Here is a 13,827-nt window from a genome sequence, read left to right on the forward strand (position 1 = left end):
CGTAATACCTGCTATCGTCCAGCTGAGTCTCTGTGTCTTTTGAGTCATGTCAGTATTCGCATTGAAGGAAGGAATGTTTCATCGGAGAGTATTGATTTTGATAGGCTCGGAAAACGAAATAGGGGTAGTGCGAGAGATCACACAGAGTGGGAAGAATTCATGGAGAGAGTAAAGTGAAGTGTGGCGAAATCAAGCTCTTCTGATTCGATGGCATTTAAAGTTTTGGTGCCATGGCTAAGCCTACCTACATAGCATTACCTCAAACAATGTGAGCAAGTATTATCGTCTCAAGTTGCGAAATTGATCAATCCATACAAAGTTTAAACGGACGAAAGAATTAACATGAGAATTATGTTAATATCTAAGATATCCAATGTCGATTGATCAAAGCCTTGTGAGAATTGCTTAAATTGCACTTGAGCGTACCAGTAGGCATTCGCGAGATTGTGTGCTATGCGCTCGTGAGTCTCATCTCATAATTATTTATACCTGATACCTACCCTACCGTACCCTACCCAGACAAACTTCCTTGGCAGTATATTGACTCAGGAACGATGTACAGCTGGCATCTGCTTGCTTGACACCTGCTTGAAATCTCCATGTTGCCAGTTTGGGAAGAAAAAGGGACTATCATACACACAGGTGGACAGTAGGCCCTTTGCACTGTGCGCGCGAAATCGATTCTGTTTGACAATCAGAGAATTCTTTTTGATTCGAAGTCGTACATCATCTTGACACCGGCACATCGGGGATAAAAGATTGGAGGCGTGCCAAAGTCCATCAAATATCGGAGAAGGCGAATAGATGAGGTAGTGCTCGGTGGACGATGTAAGATCTTACGATGTACTGTATACCCAGTGTGTATTCAAGTAAAAGCAGCAGAGGTCGCTAAGCTCGAAATGGTCATATAATTGACCTTAACCGAGGGATTGAAGGTTGTTCATTTACGTCACTTCTCACAAATCTCATCAACTTTTTTCTTCCATCGTCACTCTCTCTGAAAACCGAAAATCCCCTTCCCGTCACCCGGGCATCTTTTCGCGATTCTTTTCACGATTGACGATGAACAGTTTACAATCATTACTACCTGGCCAGGAGGCAATAATAGACGAACTAATGACAAATAAGGTTTGGTTTATATTTAATCTTGGTTGATGCTGCTTTTTACCTGCTCACATGTAAGTTTGGCGACTTTTCATTGGAGACGATCCAATCCATAAGACTCTTGTAAGTGAGAAGAAGGCTTTAACAAAAATCTCTTCATTTCCCAAGCTTCGCCTCATAAAGTTAACGAATCGGCAATGGCGTCCGAACTACTGGAATTTGGCTATCCAAGGTCTTGTTGTGTTCTGAATGGTTGATTGGACTTCCAAACTTATTATTTTGCCAATCTGCCAATAACTTTAAATCCCAAGAGTCTTGATGTGGGAAATACCGGGGTAAAACGACCTCCTCGAACTACGAGCAAGTGCCCACAAACGTGCGAGTGGGCGCTTGGGAACCGGGAATCGGGAAGAGAGGGTCAGTGTAGGTCACGATCATCTGCGAGTATACTTGACCTGTTGTCCAGACTGTCCGCCGCTCAGTCCACACATCGAATCAACTTCGGTATACACCTACACCGAAAACAATACAACAATACAACAAATCACCACTACTTGTCCTCCGACACACTCACAACGATTGTAGTGTAGGACCATTTGCGCCATATACGATCTCGAAAGCTGGTTGGCACGCACGAAAAGCAATCCTATCGAGAAACGAAAATCCGACATTGGCGAATACGAATCAGCGAGCTGAATTGAAGGCAGAGATTGGATCGCAGGAGGGGGGGGGATATATCACAAATCGTGTTTGCTCGCCTCATTGGGAATACAATTGCGCGCAGCATTCACCGATCGGAAAAGTTGTACTTCAATATTATTTTGGCACATCGGAGGATGGAAATACGGAAATTGTTACTTTCGACTTAGGAGTGGAAAATGACTTAGAAATCGAACTCGAGACGAACAAATTTGAGACGAAATATATACATATACAATGTCAACATCAACAGACCATGTACCATCGCGCAGTGAGCTGGTCTTTTGGGTCACTACCATCACCTTTATTATTACGAGCATATTTGTTGTCGCGAGACTGGTTTCTAGATTCGGAATTTTAAGAAAGAGAACTCCGGATGACTGGTTTATCATATTCTCTTGGGTGAGATACCATTTCTTCCGAGGGAACAACTCGTTGAATGAATGGGTTTGCTAACACACATGGTTCCCCATGACAGATCTTTGCATTTGGGCTAACTTTCTCGATTGATCTTGCAACAACTAAAGGCCTGGGAAAGCTCGATGGCGAGATCAAGGAAGAATGGGGCCCTCCCCTCAAGAAAGCGGAATATGCATTTACAGTACTTTATGTGAGTTATGATTGTTGGATCATGGACCAAGTGCGCAATTTCTGACTTCTATTATAGAACCCGTGTTTGATGGCGACAAAGACCTCAATTCTCATTTTTTACTTGCGTTTAAGCCGAAATACTCAAAAGCTCCTTAGGTGGGCTTCATATATCACCCTACTCATTACTGTTTTAGACGGTGTCGTCCTTACTTTTGTCAACGCATTTCAGTGTAGCCCTGTCTCTGGTGCGTGGAGGACAGATACGGATGCGAAATGTCTATCGATCATCACCATCTATCTAGCATCAGCTCCTGTGAATATCATTACAGATTTAGCCATACTGGTTTTACCGATTCCTGTTCTCACTGGAATGAACCTTCCCCAAAGGCAAAAGGCGATCTTGGTTTTCACTTTCTCCTTGGGAATTTTCGTTACAATTGTCGATGTTGTCAGAATCTACTATCTACAGCAAGCCTCGAATGACTTTCAAACATCCGTTCTAGCTCACTCGGAACTTGGCGCAGGAGATGATTTTGCCTACAATGCCTCGCTTGCATTTATGTGGTCGGCTGTTGAGGTTAATGTCGGGATCGTATGTGCTTGTATTCCTACCTTGAAGCCACTTATGAAAGTAATACTACCAGCGATGATTGCGGACCGAGTATCCGGAAGAACAGGTTCGCACAGCCGCACGGCAGATGACCTTGAGTCTGCGAGTCCACCCATTGGTAGCCAAGGCCAATCGACCCCTGTCAATAATGGTTTACCACCGAGAAACACTGCATTGTCAGAGAGTCCTCTATCACCGTTGTCAGATACTCATCCTGGAGGCTACAGAGAAGACATGGAGCAGCAAGAACTCAATATGACGGAATTCTTGACGGCTCCTTCAGCTATTGCCTTGGAAACCTTGAGACGAAATTCTACAGCGCGTACAGCAAATACCACTTACTTTGGATTTGTCAATATGAGGGTACCAAAGTCAATGATGAAGACTCGTGGAAGAGAAGCTTTTAAATATTGCATCATGGTCACCATTTTATTTTTCCTTTGGGGTTTCTCGTACGGATTACTCAATAGGTTAAATCGCGAAATAGCAGCACTAGCCAACTACTCGGATAGCCAAACCATAGGATTATCTGCCGCATATTTTGGAGGTTATGTCCTTGGAGCCCTAACAGTAGGACAATGGGTCCTGAGACATAGTGGTTTCAAAGCTACATTCATTACGGGACTTTGTATCTACGGGACTGGTACATTAATGTTTTGGCCCTCAGCAGTTCTAACGTCATACACTGGATTCATACTGTCCAGTATCGTTGTTGGATTTGGTTTATCGATTCTAGAGACCGCTGCAAATCCATTTCTGGCTCTGTGTGGACCAATGCAATATGCTGAATTTAGATTGATGCTTGCGCAAAGTATACAAGCCGTCGCATCACTTGTGAGTCAAACTTTGGCAGAGAAAGTTTTTTTCAACGGAGTACAAATTGAGGGGACAAAACACTTGACTCTAATTGATATTCAATGGGCCTACCTCGCGATTGCCCTCTTTACCGTATTCCTCGCTTTGTTCTTCTATTACATGCCTCTACCCGAAGCTAGTGATGCCGATCTTCAAGCACAAGCGGAACTTTTCGAAATATATCCATCAAGAAAGTTACCCTGGACAGGCACGTCGATCATTTATACGACTCTCGTCTTCGGTGTTATTGCTCAACTTTGTTATGTTGCAGCACAGGAGTGTGTTTCAGAATTCTTTAAGCCATTATTAATTTCATTTGTTCCTAGAACGGGTAGTTTCAAATCGTTCTTCACACTCAATGACGATGAAGATTACTTGCTTTTAGGACATGGACTTTTTGCCGTCGGTCGATTCGTTTTTGCACCTCTTTGTTTGGTTGTCCCACCACGAATGCTATTGCTTATTGCTTTAGTCTGTCTTACTATATTTTCCTCTTTTATCTTCGCCATCAACGATATATCACAATCTTTCCTAGCTGCATCCTCTCTTTTAGTATTTTTCTTCGAAGGTCCGATATTCCCACTGGTGTTCTCTTTGACCATACGTGGTATGGGGAAAAATACAAAGTGGGCATCAGCGTTGATAGTAGCCTCAGCAACTGGAGGAAGCGTATTTGTTTTTGTTCTTTTTGGTGTGCGAACAATCCACACGATACAATATTCATTTGTGATTCCTTTTGTATTATTTTTGATAGCGCTCTTATATCCGGTATATTTAAATTTTGGTGGGGAAGGTGTGAGGCATCAAGTTGACCCAAAACCTGTCGTTATGGGTGGAGTTTGGTCGGGCAGTGAAGAGAATAGAGAAACTGGACAGGAGTTGAGAGGCAACGAAGATGGTAGACCAGATACGCCTCTTCGGAGGTTGAGTCGCAGAGTGTCTGTTCTAGTGCAGAAAATGAGTCTCGGCGGGAGAAAGTGTAGCACGGAATTGCCCATGGTAGAGCATAGGGAAACGAGAGGGAGGAAGAACAGTAGTGAATAATTGGCTTGGGAAGTACATGGCGTATTTGGGCTTGGTTTTGATTTGAAATTTGAAATTTAGCGGGCGTTCAGGGTATCCGAGAGGATTAAATCTTAGGTATCCAGGTTTCTGGGCACGGGAGTCAGTGAATGGAAAATTAGGGCACGGAAGGATCAAAATACCCTCGATTATAATCGGGAAAACATAGACTAGGGAACTTACAATGCATACATTGCAGGAGGCATTTCGAGTCAAGAGATATTTCTTCTTATTTGGATTTGGGGTCATTTTCCATCATCCCAGGAGTTGCGGATTTATTCATGTATCAATAGCCACATGTATTATTATTAATGAAAGACGAGTATCATCCATCTACTGATTGATCTACTACATGTTGTCAATATGCCAATCGGTTCTTCTGTACTTCACTCCACTCCGCCCGCAATCATGAAATTCAAACCCAAAAATCATGACAGATTACCTGTAGGTGTACTCGAAATCCCTCCAGCCCTCCCTAAATCAAGAAAAGACGATTAATCAATCCCATTCTTTCATTAACATAATCCCTCATCCCAATCACCTACCCTACCTACCCTACCTACCCTACCCTACCCTACCCTGCCTCACTTCCTTCCTTCCTTCCTTCCCCTCTCCCCTAAAATCGATCAGACTCGATCGGCAAACCACAAACAAACAAACACAAGACATACATACATACATACATACATAAATACATACACGTGTATGAAATAACTCCATCCAGCAAGATGAGTCCATCCATCCACCCAGCTGTATACAAAACAAATCCTCGAAATTGACATGAGTAATCCATCCTCTTTCCATTTCTTTCCTTGCTCGGTTGGGGGTGACCGGTTCGCTCCTTTTCTCGCAATGTGGATGGATGGAGGCTTTTTTTTTTTTTTTTTTAACTTCCCATCTTCTCTATTCTATTCCCGTTTATTTTGTCCTTTCCATTTCATCTCTTTCATTCTATTTCCTTTACCCTATCTTCTCTATTCTATTCTATTCCTTTCGTTCTACCCCCTCACAGACAGAGCTTCAAACACACAAAACAACAACTTCCCACCCCATCTTCCTCGCTGTGCCCTCAGCCATTTCAGACACTCGCTAATCATCAGGTACAATGTAGTTTATCAATGCGTGCACCATATCAATACATGCACCATTTCAAAATACATCAAAATTAGATCTTTTTTAATATTTTTATTTTAATAACTAATCATTATTTTAGAAAAAAAAAAAAGAATTTTAAATAATTATATAAAAATGAATTCTTAGAAATCTAGTTTTTATATAAATATTCCTATTAAATCTCAGAAAAAATGAAAATTGTTACGATTTTCATTACAAAATAGTTATTTCTATAATAATTACTTTATAAATGAAGTTTTTCTTGAAATTAACTAGATTTTTATGATTTATATATAATTAAATATTTTATATTAAATTTTCAGAAATTTTAATCCATAAATAAAGAAAGTGTATAATTACATACAAACGAATTTTGTATATAAAATGAGTGGTGCACGTATTGATATAATACACGCACTGATAAACTACGTTATAGATACTGGCAAAATGAAGTGATTTTACACTAATTTCAAAGGCTGAGGGTCTTCCTGGGTATCCAAAAACCTAAACGACTCTTAGATTGATCTTCCCCCTAATATTCTAATGAGTGATTACACTTTGATAAATAAATCATCTCTCACCTCCTACACTATATTCACAACATCTAAAACATCAATCAATCAAAATGATATATTTTTAAAAATCCCATTTGTTCATTCCATCTTATTCCATCCTTTCATTCTCATCATCAATCCTTCACCACCACCTATTCATCCTCTCTGTGTATATCTCTTAGTAAAGCAGTGTATGGGGTATATGCACGCAAAAACAATGCAATACAAGAATTCATAGCCAGTACTGCAACCACCAACTCAACATCTCATGTCATATCCATCCTTCCCATCAATCACGCCAACCCAGCAGAAGTTGCACGCTTAAACACCTTATCCCATATCCTTCCATATCCACGTAAAGAAAGAAAATAAACATTAATTTCCCAACTCCGTTTCATAATTTTTCCCCTCCCCATTCTTATTCCCTTGCCCTCGCTCCTCTCCCATACCCATCTCTCAATTCTACTCTTCCTTCTCCTTCCAAACTACAAACTCATCCACCCAAACATTCCCGTCATTCCAACCAAAACCACCGTCGTAACCATTCCAGCTCCCACTCTGTCTCCTGTAGATGGCGGTTTAACAGAGTCCAAACTATTCGAACTCCCGCTACCCGCCGCACTATTCCCCACACTAGTTCCACCTGTACTGTTCGTAACCGGGGCTTGAGTTTTTTGAACGAGATTTACAAAAATAGCACTCATAGCAGCCATTTGTTGTCCAACACCAGATGTTCCATCCCAATCCGTTCCTTTGCTCCAACTTAATCCACATGTTCTACCAGCAAATGGACTTGGGCCTGAGCATTGTTTTGCTGCTGCGACTGCGGATGCTTTCAAGTATGGCATGATTAGATCATAAGTGTAAGGGGCCATTTTTGTGGTTCCGGCCAACCAACGAGTGAGAAATGCCTTGAAGGAATACATATCAGTTGTACATGAAAGTTTTGCTTCGCAAGCAATTTCGTATGCGATATCACCGGTAGGGAAGAAGTTTTTGAATGTAGCATTGAGAAGTCCATCGACACGTTCTTTCCAAATGTCGGAGCCGTTTGTCTACTCCCATGTTAGTATAGCTATTTTAGGGTATCAAAGATCGAAAGGAAAGAAAAGACTAAATGAAACGTACATGATTATACATAGTAGCTGCACCAAGTAAATAAACTCCCGAGTTGTAAGAGAATTGAACTTTGTTGATATCCGTACAATTCTCTTCAATGTGAGCACCATCATAAATATTATATTCTTTGTCCATGTATCCAACACTTGTGACCCAATTCCATGTTTCTTCAGCATATTGGGCGTATGTTTCGTTATTGGTATATCTTGCGAGTCTCGCCCCGATATTAAAGAAACATCCATTTGCGATAGAGTTCTTGTAATTGTAACCCGTAAGATATGGATAAACTTGCCAACGTAAACTATCAATCATTAGCCCAATTCACTCTCCCAATCTCAAAATCATAAAAGCTTACCCTCCACCACAAGTCGCATTATCAATTCGCACTGCTTGAGTATTAAAAACTGCTTGAGCCAAAGCCAGCCAGCCTGGTCTGTCCGAAGGAGGATCCTGGAATTTCGTTTCCGCTGCCGTCATAGCTGTCATTCCCCAAAATCCTTGATCATCATTTCCCATAGATTGTGACCAATTCGCAGGCATCATATCATTGTTTGCCCCAGTTTGCCATTGAATCCCCGCCATCGCATCGTCGTTGTATGAAGAATCGCCAGTATAATACCAGTAATCGATAAGAGACCCCCACATTGCACCGGATTCCCACCAATAATCTAAACAATGAAGATGAAGATCAGTTCCACATTCCTATTTTCATGTCGCATCTACATTTGCGCAAAGTCGAGCATGGACGGCAAAGAAAAGAATCCTAAACTTACAACCCGTAGGAGGATCTGGTGGAGGTCCAGGTAAAACTCCAGGTATTCCTCCCGATTGATTGCCCTTATAGTATGTCATCATATCGTATGCGATTGTCGCAGCCGCATTCTTTATTGAAGCTATATTGAAAAACAAAAAAAACAGTTAGCAAGTCTGAGTCTGTGGAGTGGAAGCCTGTTTTCGCATATCCAAAATCAAAATTGTAACAAACATACTATCGTCATCGAGATTTAATTCTATCTCAGCATTAACCATCGAGGAACTGAATAGAAGTGCCGTCGCGGCCGATAAAGCGAAAGTAGGAAGCATTGTCCAAAGATTTTCGATCGTGGACAGTGTGTAGTATGTAGCGTGTGTTTGTAGATATGGAAGAGTCGATGCTGAAGTTGGAAATCCTCAAGAGGTTGGAAGGATTCACCCAATCTTAGAAGTATCCTCCCAAAGAAGTTCAAATCAATTTAAGAAACGAATGGACGTCAAATACTTCTTTTTCTGTTGCAAATTTCCCGTGTGGTGATGATCCATCAAGATGAAAAGAGAGTCATTGATAGACTTGTAGAAGTAAGTGACAATAGGGCGATGAGATGAAAAGGTGCGAACGAGTAAAGGAAGAGAGGGAAAAGCGAAGAGGGAAGAAGGAAGAGGGACGATGGAAGAAGAAGATTGGTTGTAATGAGTGAGAAGTTAGTAGTGAGATAATCTCAGATGGATTCATTGGAGGATAATCCCAAAGCAGAGAGAGCAAGGTTCATGTAGCGCTTTCTCTTTTGATTCGCAGCTGAGCGTTTTTGTTATAAGATCCTTCCTTCCCTTCCCGTCCCTTCCTTATGTGATGGCTCATGGGCACAGCCTCGCGTTCAATTTTATATCACGAGAATTCAACACGACGTGACATGTATGCGGAGATGATGATTGCTACCGAGATACTAGATATCTGTGTTGATGTTGATGTTGATGTTGACGGTGCAATTGTCGAAAACATCCGAATCGCTTCTCTCAACAATTATATTCGTCTCTCTATGGGGGCAAGCCCCCAAACCCCCATAGCTCGCTGCGCTCGAAGGGCTCTACTTCCAGTCTAATCGATCTGCCTTGACGGTAGTAATCTCCAAATGACTAGCGGAACATTAACCATCAAGCAGAGAGAAAGGACTCATGTTTCAATTTAACGGCATAATGTGACATCTACGACAACATCCAGCAGAACGACAGTCATTCAATTGTCTGCGGCCAAATCACGAAAATATCCATCAAACATCAAACATCAAACGTCAAACATCAACAAAAGCTTTTCCAAGCCCTTTCGATGCTCTCCAAGCTTTGCTGGGCATCCCTTCAAAATCATCAATCAAGCCTTGTATCATTACACAGCCAAGAAGCCCAAAAATTTCTTCTTTTTCTCATCCGCCCGTTCGTCCGTTTGTCCCTGGAATCCCTGAAGTTCCATTCTCTAGGTACCCCCGAGGTCTGTCTGTCTGTCTGTCTGTCTGTCTGTATATAATTTATTCGTTCGTATCGACGAGTCCAGCCTACAAAGCCCACCGAACTGCGCTTTGGTTAAGCTTATCCTTCGCACTCCATTCTTTTTCTACCTTATTTGTTTTTTCGGCGAGAACATTGGTCATGCAGCATGGATCCCCTCAAGTCCCCTCAAATCCCCATCGTATCGTATCGTATTGCATCGTATCATTCCTGAAGAAATTATGGAATTATGGGGTGATGAAAACAAGATAAAGAGTGGCCCTGATAAAGCTGTGGTGGATCTTTCATGCCCTATCGACGTAGACAGCGGGGTTCATGTTCATTCGATCAATGGATAATTTTACATTTACGAGTACACTTGCTGATGAATAGATAGACATATGTACCCAATCGAGAAATCTCTCCAAATATATGTATATATGACTTGTATGTATGTATGTATGTATGTATGTATGTATGTATGCATGTAACTACTAGTTATGTACATGTATCACCCTACCTAGATACTAGCCATACTAGCCATTCTTTTCGCAAACCCCCAATATTCTTAAAATGATGATCCGTCAGACTAACGACTAAACCCCCGAGACCATCACCTTGGCGCCCAAGACGTTCAGTGAGTGTGCAGTGTCTATCGTTTCCTCAAAATACCTAGTAAAAAATACGTGCATCATGAAATTGTTGATTACCACTCGCATACATACATACATACATACATACATACATACATACATACATACATACATACACAGTCCGACGCGTCTACCTCCTGTCATGCTTAGAAACTTTCATACAACCTTACACTTCCCCTAATCATATTCCACTATATCACATACCTACACAGGTCGTAGGCGCCTAATAGCCCCAAAGTCTCCCTCCATCTTTCCATCCGTCCAGGGTCCAGGGTCCAGCCCTACATCAATCCACATATTCCATCCCCCAAATCCCCATCACAATCTTCCCCCCTTCCCTTCAACGCCAAGCCCGCCTATCTCTTCACTCATCAATCAATGCAAGTAACTTCCCGCATTCCACTTCCCTTCCCATTCCACCTCTCCCACGTTTCACCATCGTGAGTGCAAGGAATGTGGATATGTAGATTATGACGACACTTCATCTACATCTCTGGGAGGATTTAGATACCGTGGCCTTCATCATTAATGAGAGTGTCGACCTTTCATCCGTTCTTCGAACAAAGGGGTAAAAGGTGATGCAGAATGTAGAATATATCGTTTAATCCGTTAAGAGTCAAGAATACTTCTCAAAATCGTTTACATGGATAGGGTTGCTATCAAAACACAGCGAATCACTCCTCAAGTCGCTTCAAATGCCGAGACAATATAAGTTCAATACTTTTTAATTGTTTATAAAAGGAATGTCCAGCTGTCTAATGTGACAATGAATCCATCCACTGAAATCCATGCTTGTTTAATTTAAAAACTCCATCTATGAAGACCGGTCATCGTGGTATTAATTCACCACCAAAAAATGCCGCAAAAGAAAAAGCAAAAGCCAAATACCATAATTCTCCCATTTTAATGCTACCCATGTAATGCAAACCACTCATTCTTCCCATAATCACAACTCATTTCATTTACAAAGCAGCTGCAACGGCAAAGACGGCTCCAAGGGCAAGTGCAACAGATCCGGTAAGGGATGCTGCACCACCGGTGGATTCGGATGGGGAAGAGGATGATGATCCAGAGGCAGATCCTGAAGAGGATCCAGATGACCCAGATGATCCAGAGCCTGAGGTGGATGAACCAGTTGCACTTGATCCAGATGCGGACTTGAGAGTAGAGGCAGTGTAGGTACCGTTAGATGATCCACCAGCTGGGGAGCCATTGGCTGAACCTGTACCAGTTGGGGAAGCGGCACCTGAAACAGCAGAGATACCAGCACCCATACCGGTAGGAGAAAGACCAGAACCAGAAGAGGCAACAGATCCTCCAGTGGCAAGAGCGGCAACACCACTGGTAGCCTTGGAAGAAGCAGTTGATGAGGAGCTTGATGTAGTGTTGGAACAGCTGAGATCGAACAGTGGGGTGGTGCTCAAAGTGCTACCAACAATACCGAAAGATGGAGTAACGGATGAGGCAGCGTTTTGATCCTGGAGAGTGTACCAGTACATGTTGATCTTTCCAAAGTTAGGGCATCCGACATCATCCCAGTATATCTTGGCGTTATCAGCGCTTGGAATTCCGTCACCAGCAGTAGCACCAGTAACAGGCCATCCGGTCTCAGTGACCCAGACGGTCTTTCCAGTAGCAGATTGTGTAGCGGCTAATGCAGAGTTGAAAAGAGACTTTCCTAAACTGACTCCATTTGCCTCAGTGTCTTGGAAGTATGGGTAACTGAACACTATGTTAGTCATGGAATGGGAAATTGACAGGCTGCTAAACTTACGCATCCATTCCAACCCAGTCAAGGGCCTCTGCGACAGCACTGTTGGATCCGTTGACCCAAGCGGTCCAGGTATCAACATGTCCAATGGAAGCTCCACTCAAAGCAGTACCGGCAATAGCCTCTCTAACTTGTTTGATGTAGTTGACAAGGTCGTCTGGGTTGGCACCATAACCAGCGTTGGCAGCAATACCAGTTGGGGAGTTTCTGTATAAATCTTCGGATCCTACAGAGATACCAACGACACGGCTAGTGAAAGCGGTACCATATTTTGTGATGGCTGCCTTGAGAGCGTTGACCTCAGCAGTAACTCCGGCAGCTCCACCAGAAGCCCATAAACCAAGGAGAAGAGTTGTGTCTGAGGCAATGGCGGCTGGAATAGCTGAAGTTGGATCGGTAGTATCACCTTGCTTTGAAAATTGTTAGCATTGAGAAGAATGTGAGGAATATTCGCCATCAACTTACGAGCATAGTATATAATCTAGCAGAGTTGAAGCCTGAAGTGCCAACGAGAGAGTTGGCAGTCTCGAAAGCATCTTGGAAATCAGATTGAACTCTGTAGGAACCATCTGCGTTTGTTGCACCATAGTTGAAACCTTGGTTAACAGCACTTGCAGTGGAGAGCGAAGCCGCAACGGCGAGAAGAGTCTTGGAGAGCATGATGAATTAGTATTGTTTGTTTGTTTTTGAGATGTTAATCGAGCAAAGCGTATGATGTTGTTATAAATCGAATGATGAATTCCACAATTAAGAGAGAATAAGGCGGAAAAGTGATTTGATTATGATGAGTGAGTGAGTGTGGATGGAAGAAGTGAACGTCGATGGAGGATAACGAGTAGTGTGAGATTGAGTTTGCAGGTGGTGATGAATTAAGAAAGAATGCCTAGCAACGATCAACCTTAAAGCGAGAGACTTGGAGTAGTTGAGGAAAGATCTAGAGTCTAAAGAGCGTTGAAGGATCTAAAGAAGGAGGAGAGAGAGATCTGGAATGGAATAGAAGGGAGAGAGAGAAAGCTTCAATTACATATTATTATTTATTGGGGAATCAACCTTGTAAGGAAAGACTGGGGGGGTTGAGGATTGAGGATCGAACACGCAGTAAGGAGAAAGAGCAGGGGACGTGGGTGGGTGGATGGTGGATGGTGGATGGCGGATGGTGGAGGTCTCGACGAGGTCTTGACTATTACCAAGGTTGGCTGGTTGGTTGGTTGGTTCGCTGCGTCGTCGCTTCGTCGTTTGGTTGGACGAACCGCAGAAAGATGAAATCGTACCTGACAGCGAACCTAGTCGAGTGGCTGCCAGGATAAGAAGCAAGAGCCACTTCTTTCCACGCGATCCATTATTCGTCTGCCATCCTCCAATTAGACTTCGCGCTTCAGGAGATTGATTCTTTCGATATTTCCCTGTGGGGATTAAACCGCACGAAATGGTCCAAACCTCGTACAGTAAAGTTAGCAAACA

General features: G+C 42.6%; 3 protein-coding genes across 3 annotated transcripts; 1 reads left to right on the forward strand and 2 right to left on the reverse strand.

The window, feature by feature from the left end:
• Window positions 1-948: 948 nt before the first annotated feature.
• Window positions 949-5,249, forward strand: BCIN_09g00180 (hypothetical protein). The gene is made up of 3 exons (XM_024694842.1): window positions 949-2,205; window positions 2,282-2,413; window positions 2,471-5,249. Exons 1-3 carry the CDS (start codon window positions 2,041-2,043, stop codon window positions 4,901-4,903), a joined length of 2,730 nt encoding a protein of 909 aa, XP_024550635.1. The 5' UTR covers window positions 949-2,040; the 3' UTR covers window positions 4,904-5,249.
• A 1,225-nt stretch (window positions 5,250-6,474) lies between these two features.
• BCIN_09g00190 (hypothetical protein) lies at window positions 6,475-9,443 on the reverse strand. Its single transcript, XM_024694843.1, has 5 exons — window positions 8,697-9,443; window positions 8,481-8,600; window positions 8,063-8,375; window positions 7,717-8,008; window positions 6,475-7,643 (listed from the first exon to the last, which is right to left on the reverse strand). Exons 1-5 carry the CDS (start codon window positions 8,788-8,790, stop codon window positions 7,074-7,076), a joined length of 1,389 nt encoding a protein of 462 aa, XP_024550636.1. The 5' UTR covers window positions 8,791-9,443; the 3' UTR covers window positions 6,475-7,073.
• Window positions 9,444-10,974: 1,531 nt separating this feature from the next.
• Window positions 10,975-13,531, reverse strand: BCIN_09g00200 (hypothetical protein). The gene is made up of 3 exons (XM_001552558.2): window positions 12,832-13,531; window positions 12,370-12,776; window positions 10,975-12,317 (listed from the first exon to the last, which is right to left on the reverse strand). The coding sequence occupies exons 1-3, from the start codon at window positions 13,024-13,026 to the stop codon at window positions 11,558-11,560; spliced, it is 1,362 nt and encodes a 453-aa protein (XP_001552608.1). The 5' UTR covers window positions 13,027-13,531; the 3' UTR covers window positions 10,975-11,557.
• Window positions 13,532-13,827: the final 296 nt, after the last annotated feature.

The sequence above is a fragment of the Botrytis cinerea genome, chromosome 9, assembly GCF_000143535.2.
Source record: "Botrytis cinerea B05.10 chromosome 9, complete sequence".
Classification (NCBI taxonomy): domain Eukaryota; kingdom Fungi; phylum Ascomycota; class Leotiomycetes; order Helotiales; family Sclerotiniaceae; genus Botrytis; species Botrytis cinerea.

Excerpts from the sequence above, each read along its gene's own strand:
- BCIN_09g00180 (XM_024694842.1), top strand. The coding sequence starts at position 2,041 with ATGTCAACATCAACAGACCATGTACCATCGCGCAGTGAGCTGGTCTTT. Across the intron at positions 2,206-2,281 it reads GGTTTATCATATTCTCTTGG|ATCTTTGCATTTGGGCTAAC; the intron begins GTGAGATACCAT and ends TCCCCATGACAG. Across the intron at positions 2,414-2,470 it reads ATGCATTTACAGTACTTTAT|AACCCGTGTTTGATGGCGAC; the intron begins GTGAGTTATGAT and ends CTTCTATTATAG.
- BCIN_09g00190 (XM_024694843.1), bottom strand. The coding sequence starts at position 8,790 with ATGCTTCCTACTTTCGCTTTATCGGCCGCGACGGCACTTCTATTCAGT. Across the intron at positions 8,601-8,696 it reads ATTAAATCTCGATGACGATA|CTTCAATAAAGAATGCGGCT; the intron begins GTATGTTTGTTA and ends TTTTCAATATAG. Across the intron at positions 8,376-8,480 it reads ACCAGATCCTCCTACGGGTT|ATTATTGGTGGGAATCCGGT; the intron begins GTAAGTTTAGGA and ends TTCATTGTTTAG.
- BCIN_09g00200 (XM_001552558.2), bottom strand. The coding sequence starts at position 13,026 with ATGCTCTCCAAGACTCTTCTCGCCGTTGCGGCTTCGCTCTCCACTGCA. Across the intron at positions 12,777-12,831 it reads CTAGATTATATACTATGCTC|CAAGGTGATACTACCGATCC; the intron begins GTAAGTTGATGG and ends CAATTTTCAAAG. Across the intron at positions 12,318-12,369 it reads GACTGGGTTGGAATGGATGC|TTACCCATACTTCCAAGACA; the intron begins GTAAGTTTAGCA and ends CATAGTGTTCAG.